This window comes from Podarcis filfolensis, assembly GCF_964270895.1.
Source record: "Podarcis filfolensis genome assembly, chromosome: 4".
Taxonomy (NCBI): Eukaryota; Metazoa; Chordata; class Lepidosauria; order Squamata; family Lacertidae; genus Podarcis; species Podarcis filfolensis.
In genome coordinates this window covers 22594024-22610209 of record NC_139607.1, presented here as the reverse complement: position 1 = coordinate 22610209, position 16186 = coordinate 22594024, and the positions used below count along the sequence as shown (strand labels likewise).

Here is a 16186-nt window from a genome sequence, read left to right as displayed (position 1 = left end):
TTATACCTAGGACATTCTACAGAGTTGTGGTTTTGTAGAATGAATTCACTTGTACAGTGTACATAAACCCTGCCCAGCATTTCAGTAACCTGTTAAAATGTACCTATGATTTATTTAGCTATTACATAGTGAGGACAATGTGGTTAAACCTACATTGCAGGCGGGCTCCATGTCAGTGTGCTCAATTAAAAATAAGTGGGTATATGTATAATTTAGCTTGCACCTGAGTTTTTTTCCAGAGAAACTATGCAGGACATTTTTACTTGAGCAATTCCACCAAGAACTGGATCTTGAACAATTTCATTGTAATGAATGGGATTTGTGCAAGAGCAGTTCCAGTTTCAAATTAGAGGGGATCTTGGACCTCCTTAATCTGTTGCGCAACATGGAAAGAGGAATCACTCATTGTTCTTGACATTTTTTGGTACTCCTTGGAATGTGGAAGTGATTTCACTGTTGAAGTGGTCAGCCTTCCTTGGGATCCTGGTAAACATTCTCAACCTTGGCACCCACCCCCTGGACTGGGCAATAGGAATGGCACGGCTCATTTTTCAATATGATTTACAGAGTAGAAGTTCCTTTTGACTACAATCCTAAAAACAATTTTCTGGGAGTGAACCCCATTGAACACAGCGGACTTCCCTTTTGAGTAAAAACACCTAGGATTCTACTGAAAGTGACTTAAATTACTTTTGATTGGACCCCCCCCTTCGCTTATTCTATTAATCACTTGGTTCCCACGTCTTATATCTAAATAAATAAGTCAGTCTCTCGCAAGGTCTTTAACTGATTAATAATAATCATAATCATAATCCCAGAAAAGAAACGCTTCCATTGTCATCAGTCCTGAATTGAATATATTGTGCTAAAAGATTTTACTTTTGAATACAATGAGTAATATAACTGCAATAGCTAATGCAGATATTCAAATACGATTAGATAATTAGTACATTAATCATGGCATATATGTACACACACACCAGACAAATTTCTTCCACGGCCTAAGGGTCACCAGTAAATCTATATAATATGATGGTGATTACAAAGCTAGAGGTTTTTTAAAAGCTGGTGTGCTCTTCGATATCAGATCTTAAGGACACTACTATATTGAAATATGATCTGTTCTGTCGTCAGGGGCCCAGGGGGTTAATCAAAGCAAACCTGTTGAATAAATGGTAATTGAAAAGACTATATATATATATATTCAGGAACCTTTAAAAATAACAGCAAGCACTGTTATTCTCCTGGGTAATTAGGTTCATGAGATCATAGCTATCGCCAATAGCAATTATGAAGAATTGTTAAGCAAGGATACTTGTCAGGGAAAAAAGGAAGTTTCTAGCAGAGCCCTCTGCTTCTTCTTAGATGTGTGAAAAAGAGCCAGCACTATATTGTTCTAGGCATAATTAGCCTGGTTGGGGGAGGGCCAGAAATCATGAGGAACCATAATATCAGTGACATGGAAATGTGAAACAAATGCACTTTTTATATTCGAGCTCTTAATTAACTTTGCTGTTGAAATGGTGAATGTATTAGCATTGTAAATTATCCTGCGTCCTTTGTGCAAAGTGGAGGAAAATTACGAAACCTCAAACTTCCATAGTATATCTTTTGGAGATGAAGTGCTGTGATAGACACGGCTTGCCTTTAAGAAACAACAACAACCAGCCAACAAATAACAAGCATATTTTACTCTCCCCAAGGAAAGTAGAAAATCAGGTCCAAAACATCTGGGGTGCACCAGTTCCCCAAAGGCTGATTTAAATAATCTGTCCTAGGTGGATTTCTCCCTGCATGGACTGCTGCAAGTCCCTCCTCGTCCCCTCAGCAGCCCTTTAGCTGTGTTTATAGCCCAAAAAAAAATGGCTAGAAGCTGATGAGCTTCCTCATGTTCTTCTGCTGTGGCAGACCAACAGTAGGTTTGCTTTCTTTTCTGGGTTTCATCTTTTCGCCTTCATCTCCTCCCTCCTTCTCCCACTTGACAGAACCCTTTATTGCAATCACTTTGGCGTAGTCTTCTTATCCTGCTCTGTCCCCCCCCTCCCTTTTTTAATCCTTCCTCCCAAGTAGCAGGTGGTACAAAATAAGCAATTTATGGACTGAAGCCTTTTCTCTCCATCTACCTAGCATATGCGCTCTGCACAGTATTTAGAGGGAAAATGCCCTCATATTTTGCATTCCTTGCTATTCTGTGCGAACGATCCAGATGGTGCAGCATGAAAGGTGTGAACAATTCTTCAGTTCACTGAATCCTTTTCTTTTCTAAACTGCCAGTGGATGCATGAGGGGATATTAGCACCAGGGAAAGGGGGGGGGAGAGTATTGACTATTTACCCACACAAGAACCTCCCCCCCATCAACTGGCATGATACTTTCCAGTCCTTTTTTACTTTGGGATTATTTGCGAGCTGCCTGACAAAATAACAATTTCTTTTAAAGAGAATGCTCGCTGAAGCAAGATGGCCAAAAATATCACTGCAAATAAAAAAGCCCTGGAGATGGTGCTGCTGTAAAATATAAGCGGACACAGAGATTGAAGCATGGAAAACATTTTCAAGTAATTCTTGGTAACGGTACGAAAACTGTTTCCGGTCACAGACATTGCCTAAGCGTGGCCCCAGTTGTGCTTGCCCCACAGTTCAGAAAAGGGGTGTTGGTATGTTGGAAAGTTTCAGAGGTGAAATAGGAGACCATAGCACAGAGGTCCTCCAACCTGCCGATGGAGGCTTCCAGTGGTGTCCCTGGGTAGATGCCTCAGTCTCCAAGCTTTCATTTCCTTTATTTAAAAAAGCAAGTCTCTAGTCCTCCTAGAAAGAAAGCTGTGGAGCAAAATACGGAGATGCCTTATAAGAGGTTTCTGTGAAATGACAGTTGTGTATATATTTTTCTGGTACTGAGGAAAGTTTCCTATTGTTATTAGTCAGTTAATAGCATAACTGTGCATCTGTATTCAAGAGAGAGAGAGATCCATAATAAGGGCCAACAGGACATAAGGATGGTTGTTTCTCTAATGTTGTGCTATGCCATACTCCTTCATAGCAGCCATTTTGTGTTATGGCATGCCTCTTACGCGACAGCCATTTTGTGAGTGGTACCCAGCACCATCCCTGTGCCCACTAGTCCAAAAATGTTGGTGACCCCTGCACTAGGATGTTCAAATGAGGAAAGTTTTGTGTAGCTAGGGCGAAGTCATCTCCTGCTCTATCTATCTATCTATCTATCTATTCATTCATTTTTCAAAAGTAGTTGGTGGGGAGGCTAATTTAAACTGTTGCCACAGTACGTGGGAGAATTTCACTGTTTCCATTTGTGCTGATTCTCCAACACAAATTGTCCACTTTGGAGCTACTATTATAGGAAATAAATAATATACATATATGTCTGTATAGCCTGCCTTTCACCAAGGTGTCCCAGCCAGGGTACATTACACACAGCTTGGGACAACGAATAAAACTCTGTCAAGTTTAGCATAGCAAAGGCAACAATCAAAACCAATTATAAATAACAACCAGTGCCAGCAAAAGCAGTATGGCAAGGGAACTTCAGATCTCATCCTCTACTCCCAAAAGACCCACAGAGGGGAGACTGGAAGTCCAGGAGATTCCTTGTGTTAAGTTGTGGGCGAACATAGCAGACGACACAGCGATTTCTCCAGAGCAGCTCTTTACTTGTAAGCTGGACAGAACTGAACAGCAAACAGCTCAGCCGGCCTGCTTTTATTGGCAGCCGGCTGTCAACATTGTAGCAACAACAACCCAGGGTTTCCCGCCTAAAATAACTGACGTGGACCTGAGTGAAAACTATCTACAGTATCCCCCTGCTGGCCCAGGGTAAGAACTTCAGTACATAACACCTTGGAATCTTGTTTTGTTTGATATCTCTCTGTAAAATTTTAATTTGAAAAACCAAATAAATAAATTTGTTTTAGAAGAACCAAAAGTCTTGGGCAAAAAGCATGTGTTGAAACCCGCTGTTGAAAAGCAGGGGGCCAGATGTACTTTGACTCGGAGAGCATTCCACGATTTGGGGGCCACCACAAGAAAGCCCTCTCTTGCACTCCCACCCTGCAAGGTTCTCATGGTGGAAGAACTGCCAGCAGGGCCTTCTCAGCGCATCTTAACACTCAGGCAGATCTATATAAGATAAAGCAACTGTCCAGACATCAAAATCTTGGACCGCTGCTAATCCCCTACTGTGGTCTGGCATGACATCCATAGGGCATCTGGGAGAAAAACAGCCTGATGTGTATGAGAAGGTGGGGGAGCTGTTTTGAGCTATGGGGTCTCATTTTGTAAAATGACATATGACTTTATAAGAATAGAAAAGCTATGGAGAACTGAAGAAATTTGTAGGAATAGAAAAGTTATGGAAAGCTTAAGAAAACAAAATGTCCCCAGTGGTGATAACGAAATGTGCTCTTCTGAGAAGTGATATAGAGAAGAAACCTCTATTTTCTTCTCTTCCCTCATCCCAGACAGTGCAGGGAATCATTGCATACTATGAGACAGTTTATTTATATACTGCTTTTTGGCCCCAAACCCCACAAAGCAACAGTACGTATTAGGGATGCAGCAAGAGTCCTGCCAATAGCAGAAATGGTCGCTGCAAACATCCCTCAGCCCTGTTTCCTTAGGCAGTGATGATTACTCTCAGTAATTAGGCCTGGCAGAAACTTCGCTCATCCTGAACAATTTTCGTATCTTCTCTTGCTAGCACCCAAGCGACATAAATGTCTTATCAGAACTATGGTGGCTGTGTGTATTGCCGGCCTATCTCTAAAAGACCTTTTTACCATATATAGTAGTAGAACATGGTGGTTGTTCTCAAGGCAATGCTGTTTATTATTTGTTATGTGAAAATGTTTAGTGATTGTAAGAGATTTCACGCAATGCTGCTTCACCACCCACCACGCCCATGGTAGAATATGGTTCAGCATGCTGTGGGCAATTCAGTATTTCCAAAAAAACCAAAACCTACTACTTTCAAAACACATTGAGGGGGTTTTTTTAAAAAAAGAAAACTTTTCTAAATAATTTTGTAGCACATAAGGAGAGATCCGGCATCAGTCCCAAACACCAAAAGAATAATGATTAACCCCATTCTATTTATCTTAAAACACTGGCATGGATTCTGTTTTGTGCATAAAGAACGTGATCGCCACCTAGTGGCACTCAAGAAGTTTTAAAAGCTATGTGTTGAGGAGAGCGGCATTTTATTTTATTTTATTTCTCCAGAGAGCCATATGTCCTTTGACAACAGCGTTTGAGCTGTTCTGTGCTGGCCTAAGATTAAACCTTGTGGAATATATCTTATTATGTTTTAATTTTCTGTTGTAATTAAATATAACATTCAGCTCAGCAGAATATACTTAATATTAGAGAGAGAGAGAGAGCCTGCCCCTCATACAAAATATCAGGATGGTGTACAGCAAAAAATAAACAGGGCTTTTCTTCAGCTGGAACTCAGTTCTGGGCCCTCTCAGGTGGGCGCTATTGCCTTTATAACAGAATAAGTGTGGTGGTCATGCGGAGTTCTCGAACCTTTTTTCTTCTTCTAGAAAAATAGCTCTGAATATAAATGCATCCATCATAAGCTTTGCAGATTCCGTAGAAAAAAGCAACACCAGTTAATTTGTATTGGATTTGAATAAATGCTGCTGCCCATATATCAATTCACTCCAGTATTTCAAAATTCAATAGCCCTTTTTTTAGAATGGGCCAGACATTGTATTGTCGTGTGACTTGGGAGTGGCACCAGGCTGAGTCGCCCTGCCCTCGACGTTGCACATGGCAGCTTGCCCCACTCCCTGGTGCCCATGCCTGCAGCTTTGTCACCCCAGATTGCATGGAAGCTTTCACATGTACTGCTGTACCCATAGAACCATAAAATTGTAGAGTTCGAAGGGACCCTGAGGATCCTCTAGTCCACACCTCTGCAATGCAGTTGTTCCATACAGGGATCAAACTTGCAACCTTGGCATTATCAGCACCATGCTCTAAGCAACTGTCAGGCTTTGGGGAGTCAGCTTCCTCCCCCGTGGCCATAAATGAGCAGATCAAACGAAAGGGAATTCTTGCCAGTTAGTTTCTTTAATAAACACAGCGAAGAACAAAAGAAAGTGTCTAACCAGAATGGTGGTGCTCCCAATTAAGGTCACTCCCCCTTCCGTCCCTATTAATCTACATCACTCCTACATCTTGTAATCTGAGATTGTAGCCTCTGTGCTTTCTGTTCTGACACTTCTGAACTCTCTGTGACTTTGGGGAAGTGGGGTGGATACTATCCAGAGACTGTGAATCTGTTAACTCTCTTCTAGAGTTTCTTCTGCTAGCTGCTCCCCATCCAGTATTTTCCAGCCAGTGGCGTAGCGTGAGGGGTGCAGGGGGGGCCAGCCGCACCGGGCACAACATCTGGGGGGGCGCGCTCGCACTCGCAGCTCTCTGCCCCTACTAAAATCCACGGGTTAGGGGGCGCAAATTACTTGCCTTGCCCCGGGTGCTGACAACCCACGCTACGCCACTGTTTCCAGCTACTGCCTTCCGAACTATGTCCCTCTGCAAACCATTGTTCCAAATCTATACTGTCCTCCTGCTCCTGGGAAGATTCAGGATCAGGAGAAGGGGGTGGCTCCCCAATTCTTCCTCAGTGCAGCCCTCCTCAGCACGGTCCCTGACAGCAACTGAGCTATCCAGGGAGGCAGGGCATGCTGGCATGTGCAACACCTGGGCCCAGGCACATGTTGATGCAACTTTCAAGTGGTTCTTTAGAAGGGGCCTAGGTATGGGACGCAGGTGGCGCTGTGGGTTAAACCACAGAGCCTAGGACTTGCCGATCTGAAGGTTGGCGGTTTGAATCCCCGCGACGGGGTGAGCTCCCATTGCTCTGTCCCAGCTCCTGCCAACCTAGCAGTTTGAAAGCACGTCAAAGTGCAAGTAGATAAATAGGTACCACTTTGGCAGGAAGGTAAACGGCATTTCCGTGCGCTGCTCTGGTTCGCCAGAAGCAGCTTAGTTATGCTGGCCACATGACCCGGAAGCTGTACGTGGAGTCCCTTGGCCAATAAAGCGAGATGAGCGCCGCAACCCCAGAGTCGGTCACGACTGGACCTCATGGTCAGGGGTCCCTTTACCTTTACCTTTAGGTATAGAACATATTGATCTAAAACTTTTGCATTTACACAGGCTACTAATGAGGTGTGGTGGAGTGGGGGGGAGGTAATACTGATCTGATGGCACCTTTAATGAGTGAGAAGGTTCGACCACCTTGCTCAACAGAACCATCTGCTCTGATAGGCTGAGGCTCTCTAGGCCTTAAGGGGGGGGTGTATTTGCCATACCTGCTAGCTAGGATTTTTTTTAAGGGGAAATGTCAAAGATTGAACCCATAGGCTCTTGCATGCAAGTCACGTGCTCTACTGTTGGGCTGTGACTCCTTGATCTAATGATGAATAAGATTGAGGCTGTCAACCACATTGCACGTCAGAATGTGCTGCATGTATTTTAATAACAATTGGGTCTATTCACCGCCGTACAGTTCCATTTTTGTAAGCGTTTGGTGATATTTGCTAGACAATCAGGCAGTAAGTGGAGTTTGCAGATATTCCCTCAGCTGGTGCTATTATCTGTTTCAAGAGGAGCGGAACCCAAGCATTAAACATTTTCTCAGCTTTCAAATAGCGTGGGATTTGTATCTAGCCTCGTTATTGCAACCCAGCACTATGAAATTAGTGTAAGAGAAATACAGAAAGAACCAGCTGGAACTTAAGTACCAACTAGAGGTGCCTTGAAAAACACAGGTCTGGTTGCAGAGTTATAAAGCAGGGAGGTGAGGGATAATTTGACAGGCAAAAATGGGGTGCTGGAGGCTTCTGGTCCTCTGATGCGTTTGCTTCTGTAACTGCATTACCTGTCCATTTTTCTCTTCAGTGGCAGGACCTTGGGGTCTCAAACCAATGAAGTGTGATGAGTGGGGGGCGAGGTAATACTTTGGTGTCCTGTGCAACACCAAAATTTGGTGGCCTCCCCCTTGCCTTTCATTCTGCCTCATAGTTGCAGCATCCCCTGTGGTGTCCCTGAAGCCCCTCACCCAGTGCAGCAGTCCAGTCCTGCTCCCCTAAATCTACTTCTGTCTTCCTGTCTGGACTCACTCTTAGCCAGACGAAATCCAGCTTCAGGGATGGCTTGCAGAGGGGGAAATGGTAGGAGGGGATAGGTTCATTAGCTATTTCTCCTCCACTTTTAAGTCCTGTTTCACAGCTGTATGGCAGATTAGCACTCCCAAAAGAAGGAGTGGTGAGTAGACCTTTTGGAATTAAAGGGACGCGGGTGGTGCTGTGGGTTAAACCACAGAGCCTAGGACTTGCCGATCAGAAGGTCAGCGGTTCAAATCCCTGCGACGGGGTGAGCTCCCGTTGCTAGGTCCCTGCTCCTGCCAACCTAGCAGTTCGAAAGCACGTCAAAGTGCAAGTAGATAAATAGGTACCTTCCAGCGGGAAGGTAAACGGCGTTTCCGTCCGCTGCTCTGGTTCGCCAGAAGCAGCTTAGTTATGCTGGCCACATGACCCGGAAGCTGTACGCTGGCTCCCTCGGCCAATAAAGCGAGATGAGCGCCGCAACCCCAGAGTCGGCCACGACTGGACCTAATGGTCAGGGGTCCTTTTACCTTTACCTTTATTGGAATTAAAGGACCTAACTTAGTCATGTTCAGTTGGTGTACCGTAAGTGAAACTTGGTTGAATATCACCCTGGGTCTACAATGTCAAGTCCAGTTAGTAGATAATGCTTGGCCCCTTTACTTTTCAATTAGATTATTAAGGGAGAGCAAATAATGCATTTGGGTCTAGCAGTTTCAGTTGTAATAACCTTTAATTTATTTATTTTAAAAATATTATATCCCACCCATCTGGCTGAGTTTCCCCAGCCACCCTGGGCGGCTTACAACATTATATAAAAACGCAACAAAACATCAAACATTAAAAAACAAAATATCTAGCAACTTGAGCAGGGGTAGACCTAGGTGACTAGCTTTCTCTTTTCACCATTCCTAATTAATTAAGCCACATTAATTCCTGGGTTTCTCCTTTCCCAAATAATTGCCAAAATGGGCAGCTATATAAGTCCAGTCTCTCCTATTTTCACCTCCAAAAAGGAATCCTATATATAAGAGATCCCACTGCTCCTCTTTAGGAACTTAAATCTAAGACGATGCCAGTATAGTTGAGACTCCTAGTCCTGGTCATTGGTTCGTTTGTTTTTCTTCTTCTGAAATTAAGTTTCCTACTTCAGGGATAGTTCCCACCTCTACCCCCTTTGATGGAAAATACATTTGTGAAATTTCAACCTCCATTTTCAACGCAGGGAAGGCCTAAAATGTCTATCAAGAGAGGAAGCCTCAGCATTCTCGCTTTGGAAGGAAATTAAATATAACTCTGTCACCTTCCCCAGGATATAACCTCAAAGCAGTTATTATCCCCAAGGTTATCCTGTGCGCTAGGAAGGAAAGAGCACAAGACAAAGCGATAACAATTTACTGGAAAGAAAATAGTGGGGATGGCAGGAAGAGAGGGAGGGAAAGCTGTGGTGGTTCAGTATTCTCAGATAGGAATCTTCCCATTTATTTAGAATTATTCTGTTCATTGGTGTGGTCATTCAAGCTAGATAAAATAGGATGTGTCTTAAGTGTTCGTTTTGTATTGTTCTTTTGTTTTTGATTGCTAATACTACTACTACTACTACTAATAATAATAATAATAATAATAATACTGCCTTTAATAATGTTGCATTTTGACATAACACCAAGCCATGATTTGGTCTCTGAGAAAGCATGTGAGCCCAGTACTCATTCTTTCTCCTCTTGCTCTCCCTCCCTCTTCCCCTTGTGTACTGAGATTATAAACTTTTGTTGCCTCTTTGTGGCAAGCCACAGTTCACCATTTATCTGAATAGGCAAAAAAAGTTTTGTAGTTCCCTACAAACGATGATTGCGTGTCAAGGTCCCCAAGCCACCCCTCAAAATAATTCACAATTCACACATAATTTTTGTTTAAGGTTTTTGGCATAATTTTGGCCACAACTTTATTAAAATACATAATCTGTGAGTGGTTGCTTAGGCATTGGTTAAAACTATCTGTCCCCCCCGCCTGGGACAGAACTGACTTCCGAACTCCATTGGAAGCCAGTGAAGGGAAAACAATATTGGGGAGCAATGGAGCTGAGTCACAGGCCCTCACCGCTCACCCAACCTGCTCCCCAGGGCTTGCCGGCCCTAGCCCCATTCCAGGGATTGGACGAAATCGTGGCAAGCCCCTGGATTCCTTTAACGGAATTCCCTTCCACACCACCATTGGAGGGGCAGGCCCAGCCTATCCTTACCCCTCCTCCAACCAATTTTATAACCAATGCCTATCCGCAACCTTACAAGTTGTGACGAATTGCTAAGTAGTAGGCAAAAACCAAATGGCACCAGCCAATCAGCCAAATGGACAAAATTCCTACTAGGCCCCTGCCCCAACGGCAGACGACCCCATGACAGGCATAACAAGGTCAACTGGAACTCAGGGCCGGCGGGTGATCCGATGCACTCAGTAAAAGAGAAAGCAAAAGCTGAGTGCCTCAATATTTAAAGCCTTTGGTCCCACCCACCACATTGCAACATGCAATTAGCCCCAGCAACCCAGCCATCCAATTGTTGCCCCAGGCCAGCTTCCCTTTACCTGCCTGGCAACAGAGGGTTGGCTTGGCAGACCCCACCGCAACACATGCTCTCATTTTAGGGAGAACACGCTTTACGGAGCTTGGTTTGTGATCCTGGTTTATAAGTGATCACAAACCAAGGTTTGCTTGTTTAGATGAAACAACAAACTTACGTTTAGGCACAAACTGGTCCTGGAAATTTCTAATCTTTGTTTGCCAGGGAAGGAGAGGGGATGAAACTCAGAGCTCCTTTTCATAATACAGAATCACGGCTTAAATGTTAGTTGTGGGAAATGTGTCGTGCGGATTGGTGTGTGGTAAATGTCTGTTCACTATTTCACATCAACGCTGATGAACCCTAGTGAGTAGAAAAAAGTTGTAAAAGCGCAAGATGTGAGTGAGGAATTATTAAACCAAACACTCCTGAAGATGTACATGTTTCAAAACCAATTATTTTGTATAACACATTACAAACCGTGAATAATTCCACTGTGTCCTGTTCCCTCCTAACCATCTATCCACTATTTTTCTACTCATATCGCTTCCTGAGTTAAATAGCAATCTTGCTTTAATAGTGGGTGTGAAAGAACACATCCAAAGGGTATGAATATTTGTATTCTAAAGAAATCTACCATGTGTGCACATTTGGTTTTCATTTTATACTTTTCGGTGGTGCACTTGATCTATGTCAGGATGCAGAGAAAATAATCTGACCCTCTTTCCCCCCGCAGCTAGCAAAAACCAAGTGAAATTTTCTGCTTTTATTATATTCATTTTTCTTATGGGAGGAAACCATGTTAAATCATTTGCTTCTTCATATCCTTTGAGGCTAATGTGGGTTTTATTGAGGGAATCAGGTCCCCCTAGTTTACCCTGGGCAGTTATTGAATGTCCTTTTCATTAAAATGGCTTTGTAGCTTTGTTTTCCTCTGGACTGAGCACAAATTTGCAGTTGCTTTAGAATAGTTAGTCCCATAGAATATGAACCATATGAGAAATGAAAGTACATTGAAAAGACTATGTCCCCCTGTGTTACTTGCTGCCATCTCCCAGTGTTTCTCCACACACATTGAGGAGTCAGCATGGAGTCTTTCTTAACGTGCCACCTTTATTGCTAATTAGAATGGCTTTATCATATTTTCAATTTTCCTTTACAGGTGGGAGGGCCGTATCAGTGCTGCCACATCAAATCTAGAAATCATTGCCAACATGTATGCATTGATTGCCAGCATGTCCAGGGCAGTCCCGAAACTGGGATGTGTGTATTCTGGGCTTCACTCCTGGCCGAGTCACGTGACCTGCACAAGGTCATGGTCCCCAAAATTAGCTTTTTTTCAGGGCCGTGGTCTTGCATGAGAGCATGCCACCCAAAAACACATGTTTGGGGAACAAAGCGAGCTTGCCACTTCAGAAAAAGTGCTTTTGTCAGGGCGAGATCACACACAAAAAATGGTTTTGCCAGGACAGTTATGGGGTTATCAGGTTGGGAAGTTTGGGTGGGTCAGTTCGTTTATATGGGCAGTTAGAAAAACAAAAGCAAGCAGGCTTTTAGCTGCTAGGTACTTATTTTGATATCTTGGTCAATATGTTTTGTTTTGCTTCTTTAAAGGTTTAACTTGGCGCACTGAGAGCAGATCCCTAATTTATGTCGCAGTCAGGTTTGCAGCAGATGCAGTTTTACACAGCTGTTTCACACCTCCCAGAGGCTTATTGCGCAGTCAATAGCTGGGGAGGAGAAGAATGATCACGCCCGTTAAACCATAGCTTATATTAAACAATGGTTTATCATTGTGTGTAAACTGGGCCAAAGTATGAATGACAGACATGCATCTAAAACACTCGGGCGCACATTGGGAGTTCTTGCCTAATCAAGACTCTTAGATGTGTGTGCATATAAGTGTTCTTGAATGTACAGTAGCTGCAGAAAATATAGAAGTGCTCTACAGGCAACCATTGCTAACCTTTTTATGAGTTGTTACTGTTCCTTTGACACCAGCCAGTACACTTAAAAATTTACAAGCAAAGTTGTCCATGTCACAGAGGTAACCTGAAACAAGAAGTTTTAAGAACTCTCTATTATATAGTTTCTGCTGTTAAGGGAACCAGGAAGAGGTCAGCACTGAAATTCACAAACCTGCTGAAAGTGCTCTAGAAATAGTTAGATGTTTATGATTGATTTGGGGAGAGAGGGATTTAATGGTGGCCTTCGCAAGTTTCTCTGTAATATTTTTGTAATATCCGAAGGTGCTAAGGGATCTTGCGATAGAAGCAGTAGCAGTGATGAGCTACTGTTATGTACCTGAGCACAACTTTCATTCCAATATTTAAAATCTATGCAGTTTGTCATCATATGTTGCTTTAATTAAAATGTGGGAAAGCCCAAGCCTCGATTTCTCTCTCCCTTGCTCACTCTCTCTCATGTGTTTGAATGTCCAAGCTTTCCAATTTCGCATTTGTTTTTCTGTAACTCTATAACAGCTGTTGAACTTCATCTGAGAGGAGAAGGAGGAGGATTGCAGGGCTCAGTAAAAATCCCTAGTGATTTCTTTGACACCATAATTAAGAGTAATTAAAACCTTGAAGCTTCAAAGTCTGCCTACATATCCAGAAATAAAACCTCCCATATTTAATTATGCTCAAACAATATGATGAGTTTGGGGGTGAGAGATTTTCATCCCTTCCCCAGGATACAGGAGTAGAACTGATGGACAGGTTGTAATAGATGGGTACCATTACAGGGATGCTTCACCTTCACAATAGATGTTTGTCATATTTTTTTCCCCCTTTAGTCAGACAGCTTCCTTAAGTAGATGCAAGGACATCATGAGAATGAAAAGAAGCAAGGCCTGAGTAGGAGATATTGAAAACATAATAACTCCTGTTCTAAAATGGCAGGCACTGTTTTTCAAATGTCATCATTAAAGAAAATATTTTCCAGAATGTCGGAATACTTGCAGAGGGTTTTTGATTTGGCATTCTGACGCACATCTATTCAGCCACTTTATGGCATGCTTTTAACGCTCCACCAGTCCCAAATCACATCCTCCATCCTGAAGTAATACTTCATATCACAAATGTCAATTTGGGACCATTTATTTTAATTGCTCTCGACAGAAACATTAAGAGGCTGTTGCCACAAGAGGAAAGATTATCTTTAAGATTGCATGGGGGGGTGTGGCGGGGGGCGGGGAGGGGAATGTAAGTGAAAATGATGTGATTTTAAAAGAAACATGGGAGAAGAGAAAGGGGGGGAAATATGATTTATAGGTTTTAAAATCCGGATGTAATTTGAAAAGTGCATAACCTTTGTTGGGCTGGTGGCTGAATTCCCTGTTGGCCAACGTTAACAAGGACCGCAGGCAATGGTGGGTGTAGCCAAAGAAAAAGTTGGGGTGATCAAAGTGGTCCGCTTTCACTCAGACTCTTGTGTACATACACATCCAGTAAGAAAAGCATACCGGACACACACATATACACACACACACACGTATGTAGATCACACATACATACAGATGCACGGAGATATGCAGATGGTCTCTGTTCAGTGGTGGTCAGTGCTTGGTGGTACATGCTGTTGGCCCCAACGCATGCCAGATGTTTTGTTTCTGGTGTGGACCTCCACTGGGCTGAAAGCAGAGAGAAAGAATGATACAACTGCCCCCACACCAAAGCACCTTTCCTTTCCCCAGTGCAGCCATTGACAACAGAATGGGAGAACTTCCAAAAGAGGAAGGACTCCTCTCAACCTTTTCCTAGTGCTGGAAATGGCTTCGGATACATCATAGCAGATCAGAGTGTTTCTTCCAGTTTCTGGAGCACTCTTGATCTGTCCTCAGTGGCGGCGGCAGAGAGACAAGAGGCGCTTCATTCAGTGCTGCCAAAGAGGTGCTTAGCTTTCCATGGTGTTGACAGAGAGAGGAAAGAAGAGAAACATAAGAAAACAGTGTGTGTGTGTGTGTGTGTGTGTGTGTGTATGTATGTGTGTGTGCGTGTGTATGTATATATATATACACACACACACACGTGTGTGTGTGTGTGTGTGTGTGTGTATAAATCAGCCACTGCCAAATTGTTGGAGGCCTTGGGGAGTCATCAGTAATTGCCTTGGGGCCAGATAGGGGAGCCCACAGACCATGTTTTAGCCACTGCAATATAAGCCAGTAGAGATGTTGCTCTTTATTTAAAAAAGAAACTAAATAGATCCCCTTTTTTGGCTCAATGGTACACAGGGGAGACGCATCAGGGCCTAAAATTTTGTTTTCTTTTTGATTCTGAAATGTATAGGAAAAGATACAACATTAAATTAAATTAAATTAAGGCAATTAGATGAAATATCTAATTGATTAAATGCAGTTGAGGAAAAGGAAGGTTAGTGTTCTGACATAATACTAAACTCTATTATCTGATAGAGTAAGGAGAGTGTTTGAGACCCTTTGTGATTGCCTCTCCCACCAGTAGGAGGCAAGGGCATCCTGCAGGTTGACTCCTTGTAGTAGAAGAAGCCCAGATCCTATACCAGTTCTGCCACAGGTCAGGAAGCAGGGCCTGGGTTGGTCTCTACAGAGTCCTAAACAGTTTCTCCAGTTGCAAATGTGTCCATGTGGCCAAAAAGTATGATGGACTTAAAGAATGAGTGGAGTATAATTTTGCTAAACAAATCTAAGGCATATAGATTTGTGACGTTTCTGTGAAGATGGGATAAACTTTGTAGGATTATCTTTGCCTCTTTCACGCTGTTTCTTCTTTCTCAATATTGCGTCATGCAACTCTCTTGCATCTGGGTGGGAGAGTAGCTGTTCTCTTGGTAAACTGCAAAAAAAATCCACATTTCTCCATTGGTGAAATGCCCTGAATTCGGTTTTGACACAGCAGTGATATTAACACAAGCATATCCATAACTGATGTTGCATCATTGATGTAACTGGTTCTTAACAAGGACTTTTCTGGCAACTTAGCTGATAAAGCTGGACCATTAGACAAGCAAATAAAATAATGCATGTACATTATCGAATTCATTATATGTGCCTTAGTTTTGCAGTTACTAGAAAATTCTAGCAGTTGTAAAAGAAAGTTTGTGCTGCCATTTTGGGGTAGTGGCAAACAACTGCATATGTGCCACAAAGTGTAATGATTGCTCTTACATTAATTGCATATTATGCTCAAACACACACACACACACACTAAGATACCACCGACTTAGAAAGAGAAAGAGAAAGAGTTTGGATTTGATATCCCGCCTTTCACTCCCCTTCAGGAGTCTCAAAGCGGCTAACATTCTCCTTTCCCTTCCTCCCCCACAACAAACACTCTGTGAGGTGAGTGGGGCTGAGAGACTTCAAAGAAGTGTGACTGGCCCAAGGTCACCCAGCAGCTGCATGTGGAGGAGCGGAGACGCAAACCCGGTTCCCCAGATTACGTGACTACCACTCTTAACCACTACACCACACTGGCTCTCAGTGTGGCTCTCACTGGCTCTCACCACACTACCCTTCTTA

At 43.1% G+C, this 16186-nt stretch overlaps 1 protein-coding gene across 12 annotated transcripts in view; it reads left to right on the top strand.

Moving 5' to 3' along the window:
• NALCN (sodium leak channel, non-selective) overlaps positions 1–16186 on the top strand; it is a 184106-nt gene that overhangs the window by 55480 nt on the left and 112440 nt on the right. The window contains exon 1 of one of the 12 annotated variants that reach the window (XM_083610342.1): positions 1254–1919. The exons of 8 other annotated variants lie outside the window; for them this stretch is intronic. In XM_083610342.1, the coding sequence (XP_083466468.1) occupies positions 1877–1919 (43 nt within the window). In that variant the 5' untranslated portion in view covers positions 1254–1876. Of the gene's footprint in view, positions 1–1253; positions 1920–2482; positions 2574–2682; positions 3175–8160; positions 8198–16186 lie in introns of those variants that run through there. 3 more of the 12 variants (XM_083610336.1, XM_083610344.1, XM_083610343.1) reach the window with 3 other exon arrangements.